The 11366-nt window shown below is 40.9% G+C and overlaps 1 protein-coding gene across 1 annotated transcript; it reads left to right on the top strand.

Moving 5' to 3' along the window:
- Positions 1 to 5046: 5046 nt before the first annotated feature.
- sdhaf3 (succinate dehydrogenase complex assembly factor 3) lies at positions 5047 to 9920 on the top strand. Its single transcript, XM_029514436.1, has 2 exons — positions 5047 to 5407; positions 9569 to 9920. Exons 1-2 carry the CDS (start codon positions 5231 to 5233, stop codon positions 9761 to 9763), a joined length of 372 nt encoding a protein of 123 aa, XP_029370296.1. The 5' UTR covers positions 5047 to 5230; the 3' UTR covers positions 9764 to 9920.
- The last annotated feature ends 1446 nt before the right edge of the window (positions 9921 to 11366 follow it).

Consider the following 11366-nt stretch of genomic DNA (forward strand, 5'->3'; position numbering starts at 1 on the left):
TTTGTATTATTTAAGCAGGACCACGAGGTCAGGACCAGCTGGTCTCTGGCAGCAGCGGTACAATGGTCATGACCAGGTTTTTATTGGCACAGACCAACGGACTAGCTCACGGGTGCCAAATATGGATTAGAGCTGGCCTGCCAGTATATAGCGCTTTGTGTTGGCGCGTCAGCTGAGACCGCTAAGTGCCCGCTCCCTTTCTGTTGACAATCGTGAGCATCCATTCTACCAGGTACATTGGACAAATTTATCTCACCCGCCGTGTTGCCAAGTGCATAGCTTGCTGAAAAACTTAGCGTACTCAGCGCCAACTTTGAAGCCAGGAAACACAGATTTGCACTGCTCAGTAATCCGTTTGCGGTTGACGTGGAAAGTGGACCAGCCAACCTCCAAGGTAAGTCAGAACAAACTGATCTTGAATGAAAACAAATTAATGTTGTCTTTATGCACTTTTTCAATTCCAAGGCAAGGATTGTCAATTTTCACTGAAGGAAATTATTATTTTTGGTTGTTTTGTTGTTTGCCTGTTAAAAAATATTTACATTAAATAGGAACTTGAAAGGCTACAAATGGAGAGAGACATAATGAAAAACAAATACGACTGATATGTGTTTTATTTCATATTTTATTTCTCATGTGTGAATAATATTAAGCTTTGGTTGTTCCAGATACAATGTTTACGCAAAACTAAAGTTGTTTTCGGATGAAACGGTTCAACATTACATATCTGGAGAGAAGGGAAAAGATGCACAGTTGCAGACCATCTTTCAATAAATATTAAGTTTGGCCCGTGACTTCGTCCCATTTTTTAATTTTTGGCCCACTGTGTTTGACACCCCTGGACTAGCTGCTTCCTGGCACAAAGGGCACTAAAATTACAGGTCCTGAAAACTTTCTCTGTGATCTGTTCTGTTGTCTGGACCAGTTGAGGGATCTGTGGAGTGTTTGTTTGTATTTTTTTTAATAGACCCTTTCCCTTTTCTCACTGCAACACTGTCAGATGAATAAATGTGAGAAGCCATAATCGTTTGTCTATCCAATGTTATTGATCATCATAATAATGTTTAAATTATTATTATTAGTTGTAGTTGTACCGTCCCTGACAAAAGTCTTGTCGCTTGGGTACAAGTTGACCTTAAGTGCCCCTCAAATATATTTGTAATACATTTATTTTTGACAAGAAATGGCTAATTTTAATCCCAACAGCTTTCGAAATAATGTTTTGGTGCCAAACGAAACTGCTGAAAAGCATTCTAACGTTCACAGCTTGGCAAAGCCCCCTGAGTCAGTTTTTGCAAAGACAAAAGTCTTGTAGCCTTGTCATATGGTGCACCCAATCCTAGATTACAGCCTCACCTATGATCAATAATGGGTCAATCAATTAGTGGGTGTGTATAAAAAGAACCCCAGCACGCCAGACCTTCACATAAACTGCAACTTCACCTTTGACAACATGCCCAAGATTCACCCTGAGACCAAAGGGTTGATTATCAATAGGCTGAAGACCAGATCCACAGCTGACACCTTCAATGTATCTCAGCGTCAAGTACAAAGAATAAGAAAAAGATTTGAAGAGACTGAAGTTGTTTTTGACATTCCCAGGTCTGGCAGACCCCGCAAGACAACTGCTCAGGAGGACCAAGGCCAGCCCCTTTTCCACAGCAGAGCTCCATCAGGCCTGGTCACCTCAAGTCCCTGTGTCAAGTCATAAAAGGCAATTAAAAAAGGTGTGGCATTTGCAAAGTACCACAGCCTGCATAAACAATGGATGCTGAAAAAGTGGGAGAAGGTGGATTTTTCAGATGAATCTTTGGTTGAATTACATCACAGACACCACAAATATTGCAGGAGACCTGCTGGAACCTGCATGGATCCGAGATTCACCCAGAAAACAGTTTGGTGGCGGAAAAATCATGGTCTGGGGTTACATCCAGTATGAGTGTGTGCAAGAGATTTGCAGGATTGAAGGCAATAGCCTAAAATATGAAGAACTACTAGCTCCCTCTTACATTCACAACCATAAAAGGGGTCACATTTTGCAGCAGGATGGTGCTCCATCGCATACTTCCATCTCTACATCAAAGTTCCTCAAGGTGAAGAAGATCTAGGTGCTCCAGGACTGACCAGCCCAGTCACCAGACATGTCTGGGGTAGAATGAAAGAGGAAGCATGGAAGATGAAACCAAAGAATCTTGATGAACTCTGGGAGCCACGTAAGACTGCTTTCTTTGCTATTCCTGATGACTTCATCAATAAATCGTATGAATCATTGTCGAACCGCATGGATGCAGTCCTTCAAGCTCATGGAAGTCATACAAGATATTAAATATGGATCTCACAGCACCACTACTTCATTCACTGATGTTATGCAACATATTTTTGTATTTGAAGTAAATTATCTGTTGAATTTTCACATTACTCTCTGTAGGCGACAAAACCTTTGTCTTGCCAAAATCTGACCTTTCTGTGTTCATTAAATGATCAATCTCTTCAGTGAAGCAAATTTGTTTTAGTATTCGAAACATAATTTGGGAGGGTTTCATATGAGCCATTTCTAAAACCAGTGGATTAATTAAAAGTCAGGTTATAAGCTGTTGTTTCTACAAAATGGATAAGTGACAAGACTATTGTCAGGGACTGTACTATCGATTATGTAATTCCATGTCTTCGTGACCAGCCGCATAGTCATGACCAACTCCTCAGGACCAGCTGTTCTCGCTGTTTATTACAGCTTCCTCCCAAACAGTGACTTCATCACTGATGTCATGGTGCCAGACACAATTCTACAATTCCTCCGCCAGGATTGCTAGAAAGGCTGGACGGCAACTTGCTGATAAATTTGATTTAGCCAACAAAATGGACAAATTTACAAAAATATCCACCAACCCGACACCATCTTTCAGTAAGAACTCTACCCTGTCAACCGGTGAGGACAACTGCAGTAGCAGTACAGATGTTAGGTGTTAGAAAAAAGGTCAGACTTTTCAAGCTAGCTGGAAAGGCAAAATGCGGGTTTTGTGGTCATTTTCTGGCCTCTGGCGCCTGAAAACATATATGGAGTCCACAATGGGGCAAGCAAGGCTGAACCACATTGCAACACTGCAGTGCTTCTCAATTATTTTCTGTTATGCCCCCTCCTAGAAGAAGAAAAAATTTTTACATTTTTTCTAGTACGGCAACAAAGAATGTTCCGTGGGGTCTCATACAACTCCCCCGGCATCACACCGTACCCCACTATTTCAGAGAAGCACTGCAATACTATCACAAGGTGTTGTCAAGGACTAGGAACCTGGAAACACTCGCAGACCAGTTTATAGAATGCACCGCTACCAGAGGCAAAACATTTCTCATCAAGAATTAACAGGTGAGTGACAAAACAACAAATTAAATATTTTTTTGTAAAACAGCCTACTGTGGTACTATGTTGCCAGACTAGGATTTGTCAGAATGGTTTTGAATTGTGGATTTGGTCTATGATTTCCTTTTATTTGAGGCATTTTGCTATAGATTTGGTGGTTATGATTATTTCTTTCCTGGTGTTTGATGATTTAACCCACAACTACCTACATTATCTATATTTGTCTCATTAAAAACCAGTTATGTTCATTGACGGTATAATTAATATGCATGTTCTCTCATCTGCCTGACAGTGAGAAAAATCACTCTAATACATAAAAACAAAACAAAATGTAACTATAGCACCTTATTGTGTCATTGTATTTTTACAGTTTTTATTATATTGTTTTATTATTTGTTATTATATGTTACATAGTGTACCGTGTGTCTTGCTGCTGTGACATGAGAATTTCCCAGTTTGGGATAAATAAAGTACATCTATCTATCTATCTATCTATCGATCTATATATCAGGTTGTGATTAATGAATGAGTGAAGTAGCCTAGTTGCTGATGAGTTATGAGCTATGTTATTGTTTACATATACTCACTTTCAGCACAACGCACAATTCCCTTTATGCTGACCTAATGCAGGACCATAAACCTGTCTTTATAGACCTATATGGTTACGTTATGCTATGCAATCCAGGTTACGGTGTTGGAGCTGAGATTTTGTTTTTCCTTTTCATCAGAGCCTTTTGCATTAGGTTGCATTGACATCAACTCCTCATATTCATCAACAGTGTGTAGACTGTGTGTATTTGTGAAAGACTGTCTTGGGGGAGGGCGGCCACTAATTTTGTTTTATCAAGTTCACCTGTCAATCAACTAGAATAAAATCACTATACGAAGTTTATTTGAAAAATAATTTAAAAAATTCACAAGAAATATAACTAATTTTTTTTTTTCAATAATTAGATTGCATTCTTTTAGAGTCAGATTCTTTGAATGTAATGTTTCAGGACACATTGTGTTGTAATGAAAAGTAAGGTACTTGAGTATTTGAGTAACTCAAGTCATATTTTAACTTTGCTACTTTCACTTTTATTGCAGTAACATTTGACCAGGAGGATCTGTAGGCTACGTCAAAATCAAATCAAGTCAAATTTATTTATATAGAACTGGGACTTTTTTTCGTACTTCATCTGTGAACGTGCATTTGTGTTTCGGCATCTCGAACGCTTCAGCTGCACCGCCGGTGTCTGCTGCTTTCTTGTTATGAGTTTTGGAGATCCGCCACGGGGCAGCCTCTCAGGATTACGTCACACACGCTAACCCAAACAATGACAACCGGGGGAGGGGGCACACTCACATATATACATATACACACAGAAGGAAAAGGAAAACATTATCATCAATTGATAAACATTCCCGTACGGGACGTAAAAATTGGACATGTCCAGGGAAAACGTTGGGTCAGCCGATACTCACCGCATTAGTTAGGGTTAAATAACTTTTGCCAGCTGAAATATAACTATCCATGCAGTAACTGTCCAATGGGACGCTCTTACCTATTTGTTTAATTAAAACCAGGGAAAGACGTTTAGTTGGGGGCGCAGGGCACATAGATGCTCATCTGTTTCTGTGACAGACATATCGCTGATTAAAGTAGTTCCGTGTGTCGCGCTGTTCTTCCGGTGCAGTAGACGGCGGTACTGCGGTTCTTAGCTAGTTTGCCACAGAGGAAGGAAGAAGGTTTCCGTGACAGAAAAGGGCATGCTTAAAATAACTGCCCCTAATGTAACTTTATGTCTTTTCTTATGCACGCTGTTATCTCAGTCGCTGATTTAAAGTCATCTTCGGACGAACACCAAGAGAAACCCGAGTCAATACCTCATGGCGGCTCCGTCTCATGTCTTCAGAGTCCGCTCGCTGTACAAGAGGATTCTGGTCCTGCACCGGTTCCTTCCGATAGACCTCCGAGCCCTCGGAGACCAGTATGTGAAAGACGAATTCAGAAGGCATAAAAGGGCAGCTCCCGAGGAGGTGAAGAACTTCATGGTAGAGTGGCAGGTAAAACATATCACTGAACGAATTCCATTGAGAAACACACCTAGACCTAAAATAATGAATCAAGGTGTCTGCACCTGCTCCTCCATCCACTCACACAACCAGGCACAGCTTTGTTACTCAGGTGCATTCTGTGTTTATAATGATATTTCTTTACTTCAGCCCCCTGAATGTTTGATGTTGGCCATGCTTGCAGGTTAAACAGAAGCTGAATACAGTCCCCACACTCTGAAATGAAAGATTTATTTTGATTCTAATAGATCTTTACTAACCCTAACGCCCCCCGGGTAAACAGCAAAGCAACATGACAAATGGAGGTTGATGTTCAGTAACTCAAGAATTGTGTTGTGTTTACCCTCTGTCAGACCAGAGGGGTATTCCAGAAAGCGGGTTATATGAAAACTCTGAGAATGTTCACCCAGAGATGAGGGAAACTCTGAGTTATCGGTTCCAGAAAGAGGGGTATCTGAAACTCTGAGTCAATCACCATGGTAACAGACTCTGAACATAACCTGCTCGCTGGCAGGTTTTCTTTAAGAAACCCTGAGTTTCTACCTGTCTCCTCTCTTTGTGTGGGAGGAGACAGGTAGACAGCTGTTGGACATGAATTGCCCATTCATTCACAATCCAATTGATATCAAAGGTCAAATAATTCAAGATACTTTACGTGGCAAAGGATTTGATGTCCTGGCCTTTCCAGAGGAGTACCTGTCATTTATCTCAATGACATTCTCACATCACAGCAAATTTTATGCGTGGCGCAAGTTTTTTTTTTTTGTTTGTTTGTTTGTTTTGCAAATGGTAATTTTCTTTACAGCAAACAGTGATGCACAGCACTTTGGAAAGGCAACAGTGTGTAGAGCTGTGAGAAAAGTAGCTCTGGCACTGAAACGGCTGTTTCCAATGATGAGTGTTCCCGGGACACAAACCTGTAAGAAACATCAAAGAGGAATTCAACAGGATTGCAGGTGACTGATTTAGGAATCATATATTATTTTAAATGATATACATTCTGATGCTCTCCCTGTGGCAGCAGGCAGCGTTTCTTCTTCATCATCATCACCACCATCATCCTCCATCTGTGATGCAGGAAAAGATTCTGTTTCAGAATATTTCGAACAGCCATCTGAGGCCAGATCTGAGATGTGTGTGTGTGTGTGTGTATGTGTGTGTGTATGTATATATATATATATATATATATATATATATATATATATATGAGATGACAAAACATTTTGTTAAGGGTTTCAATTAATATTTACTTTGTTTAACTTTAATAAATCAATTAAAAAAAATTAAATAAAATATCAAAAATCAAAGTGAGGTACAATCATAGCCCTGCAAAATATCCCTTACCTTTTTTGAATGATGTTTTGATATTTCACTTTTAACTGCTTCCAAGTACGCTTCTCCCCTGATGGACTGCACCTAAATGAAAATGTGATTTTATTCCCATTTATATTTAAAACTATAAGCTACGATCTCTTACAGTTAAATGTAAAATCAAAGGAAGAGTACATCCAAACTTATGCGTTGACTCAGGTCGTAATGTTTTCTCATGCTGTTCCTCCTTTGCTGCTGCAACGGTGTTACATTTATGTTGAAACTCCATCGGCCTACATTAAGACCTCCAACTCAACTGGGTTGAAATAACTGGATCTTTTTTTTTTTTTCTTGGTTGTCATGGTGACTTGTGGCATAGGGCTGCATTGATGATGGCTTTTTAAATAGCTTGTGCACGTGCCAAACTCAAGATGAACATACTCAGTTGATTGAACCAACTCAGATCAGCCATTCTGGAACCGGATATTCAGTTTCCCCAACTCAGAGTTCAAGTATAGACTCAGAGTTTGTTGAACCTCCTACCTGGAATACCCTCCAGATCACTGTCTAATAATCATAGATACTGGTGGAGCAGAGGTAATGTAGAACGTCACAGGGTTATTACAAAGATTTGCCTCAGACTAGAGAAGACTCTGATTCCACCGAACCTGGTATACAAGAACCATTGTGCTGAACCAGTCATTAAGGCCACACAAAATTATGACATGATAGTCCCCTTTTCGGCTTTTTTAAATCACAGTTTGTAATGCGGAGGTCTGTGTGTTTATTTTTTGCTGTGATATTGATAAATGTGAAATTGGATTTGTATTAGCAGTAACTACCAGCCGTCAGGTATCATGACATTTTTACCTTCAGTTAAAGGTTAAAATCCATGCAGTGGTGTGACAGCAGCAGGAAACATGATGGTACAGCCTTTGATATGAGAAATACTAGAGAGCAGGCCGTGGACAACTATCCACTGTACCTTCATTAAATCATGTGGAAATAACACCAGGCTGCTTCAAAGAAACCACACACAATACCGCATATCAGACACTGTGCCATCTATTTATTGTACAATTTTGCCTTTTTTCTGCCTTTTTGGCAAAAGTTAAAGTGTTGAACTAATGTGGCCACGAACATCTCCATTCACATTAGGGTTAGGGTAAGTTCATGTCATGTTCTGTTCATCCATTCAGAGCACAATGCACTGCTGCAGTTCATGGACCAAAACAACAGGTGCATTTCGAGGCTGACACATAGTTGGGACCTCCTGCTGTCCCTGTGGTGACAAAAATTCCAGTAATTTCCAAGAGAGTTTTGGGGAAGAATTGTGAGCTTGTCAATTTCAATGCCATATGTTAGAAGATGATCAAGGATATGATTGTAGAAGTGAGTGGGTTCATTCACATGCTGGGAAAACCAATTGAGTCTAGTAGGGAAAGAAACCCAGAACTAAGGCTGTCGCTTTCTACATCAACATGTACACTGAAATCTCCCAGTATAATGATTTTATCTGTACTGAGTACTAACTCTGATATAAACTCCGAATTCTGAGTACGGACCAGGTGGACGGTATACTGTAACTAACAGAACTGGGTTTTCACCTTTCCAGTCTGAGTGGGAAAGACTAAGAGTGAGGCTTTCAAAAGACCTGCAGCCAGATTTTGGTCTGGGGTTGATTAATAGGCTTGACTGAAATATTGCAGCCACCCCCCCCTCCTCGACCTGTGGTACGAGGGATATGAAAGTTAACATGAGTTGGGGGTGTAGCTTCAGTAATGCCAAAGTCTCTGCTGTTTCTCTGCTGCTGTGATACATGAGAGAGAAGAGTGCACACATTTAGTCATCTAGAATTTTCCAGTAGGCCCCAGGATGGAAAAGTAACATCTCCAAGCACGAGTAAACTAAACTGTTGGAGTGTCCCTTTGCGCTGGAACCTCCTGCTTCAGAGAGGATATTTCCTCCTTGGCAATTGTTCAAAATAATCACATTATGTGTAGGAAAGGCCTCTCAGATTAATGGCTTGATATTTCTTACAGTATGAGCAAGATGACTGTGTGCTCTTTGTCCACATGATCTACGGCTCTTCAAAAGTGAAACAATTTGATGGGGAGTGGGGTGGGTGCTATGTAGCTGAATCAGAATGATTCACATAAACTGACAGCTCTGACAGTCAATGGACCGTTTTCACATTTCCGCATTCCACTGACCAGAAGTCGTCGTGGTAGGGAAAAACAATTCAAAAACATGACAGCGGGTTAGACAAACAACTACTAACACTCAGACCTACGGACAATTTAGAGTCACCAGTTAACCTAAACTTGCATGTCTTTGGATGGTGAGAGGAAACCAGAGTACCCAGAGGAAACCCACACAAGCATGTGGAGAACATGCAAACTCCCCACAGAAAGGCCCCAGGCCCGTGATCTGAACCTGTGACCTTGTTGTGGGGCAACAGCACTCACTACTATGCCCCCCTTTCTTTACATTTTTGTTAAATCAAAGTCATTATCATTAGCTCAGTAAACATTTTTCTGATTAGTTTATATTCTCATCTCTAGTTTCAAGTCTTCCTCAATATAACATGACAGCAGGGAAACAGCTTAAACAAATAAAACTGACCATTGAGCAGAGGACGCATTAGGATGTGACTACTGTGTGATTGACTGTCTGTACCAAACAAGGTGGCTTGACAGTCAGGCTCTCCCATCACAAAGGCACTTGACAGAACAGTGGGTGACTTCACATTCACAATCACAAAGGGGCAATGGGCTGGAAGACCAGGTGCTAAATGTTGATGCTATTTTTGTCCTTTTTCCCAACCCCCCACTCCCACAGCTATACAAGGACACCCTGCAGACTCAGGTACAAGAGTTAGCAAGGAAGCAGCACCGCTCAGTGACGTTTGGAGCCAACCTGTCAGAGGAGAAACTTAGTGACTTCCAGAATGAACAGCTTGGTCAGCTCTATGAACTCATGCTGGAGTCTCGCAAGCCCAACAGACAATTTGACATCCAGGAGGACAGCAAGTGATTCGGATCACAAATGTATGTTGGAGTGCTTCAGACAAAGAGAGCTGCTTAAAGCCAGTAGGGGCTTTTCAGAACATTTGACTGTATTAAAGTGCTGTGAAATATCTCTTTGTTCCTGTGCTTATCTCCTTTTCTATTTTGATAAAAGGTGGCTTGTCACGGTCCTCCGCAGCTCCATTTAGATGCCACTAATAAGTTTCCTATGTCAACTTTTTGCTCATACTGGATAAAAAGAATTATGAGCTCATGGTTGTGAGGAAAAGAAACTGCATTGTGTCTCTTCTGCATAAATTCTATCTGAGTGGTGATGTTGTGATGGTTAGGAGAAAGCCCTAATTCTCCATGTGGCAATGAACAGTTGAATCCATCCAGACAAAACATCAGATGTGAGGGGAGAGACCAGAGGGGTATCCTGCGAAGGAAACTCAACAGAGGCAGGCTCTCTTTGGGTGAGCTGGCTAAACAAAACCAATAGTTCTGATCACAGATAACGGGTATCACCATGATTTGTCGACCTAGGCCTCATCAGGCTTAGTGCGTGTTCACATAAAAAGGGTTGTTTAGGCACTATTTGACGCTATTTCTGCTGAAAAAAGTATAATAAATTTTCTAATTGGTGTTCTATTAGTTGTAGTGCATCTAGAGACCCTGCTTTCCCAAGACAATAGATTGTCAGTGCCACAAATCAGCATGAACCTGCCTCACCCCGCAGAGAGGTACCCCTTCTCTGACCCTCCACTCAGGCTGACCTGATAACCTTATCAGGCAGCGAACGCAAATTGCCACTCTGGAATGCATCCATACTTAGGACACAAGGGTTGATATAATAAGAAATAGGATACTCTGATCAAGTAAGAGATTGCAAAGATGCCGAACCAACTTCTCTGCAAAATGAGGACTTAATAGCTGTTCAAACTGTTTTTCTACGAGCTAATTTGGCAGAGATAGGACTTACACCCAAAAGTGAACTATTCCAATCACGCAGCCACAGCACCACCTGATGGCGAACCATCGGAACCAATGGCATGTTGCCACCACACCTTAACCGACGTACTTGAATTCCACTCATAATTGTCTGAGAAAGAGAAAAAGAAAGACACTTCATACACTGTCCATAGCCATGTCTCTGATTTTCCACAGCCAGTCAACATATGCATGAAAATCATCTTTTCTTAGTTCATTTGTTTGTGTGCTCTGTGATGTCGTGATTGCCTAATAACCATTTAATTGTGTTTTACAGTGAATCAGATAAAACCATGACCACCGAAGTAACCACAACAAGCAGAGAAAACTGTACTTATCAAATGATACATTTATCCTTGTTTACATATAACTTCAAACTTGGGTGAATGAAAGTACTTAAAATCCGCCCTTGCTATGCCCTAAAGCTTAAGGGAGAAATTCAATTGGACCAAATTCGTGCCGACATCCAGAGCATGCCTATGGGCCGGCCTCCAAATAAAAGTAGTCAAAATATTTTTTTTTTAGGAGTCTTGGGGAGTTCTGGGGCAGTTCTGAAGAGGAGAGCTTCCCCAGCAGACCAGGAGACCTGACAAAGCAATAACAACCACAACAGAAAAGAAACATAGAAGTCAGAATTTAGC

The sequence above is a fragment of the Echeneis naucrates genome, chromosome 11 (genome assembly GCF_900963305.1).
Source record: "Echeneis naucrates chromosome 11, fEcheNa1.1, whole genome shotgun sequence".
Lineage (NCBI taxonomy): Eukaryota > Metazoa > Chordata > Actinopteri > Carangiformes > Echeneidae > Echeneis > Echeneis naucrates.

What these genes read in the sequence shown, in the direction of transcription:
- sdhaf3 (XM_029514436.1), top strand. Translation starts at nt 5,231, where the DNA reads ATGGCGGCTCCGTCTCATGTCTTCAGAGTCCGCTCGCTGTACAAGAGG. An exon ending in ACTTCATGGTAGAGTGGCAG is followed by an intron (nt 5,408 to 9,568) that starts GTAAAACATATC and finishes CCACTCCCACAG; the next exon opens with CTATACAAGGACACCCTGCA.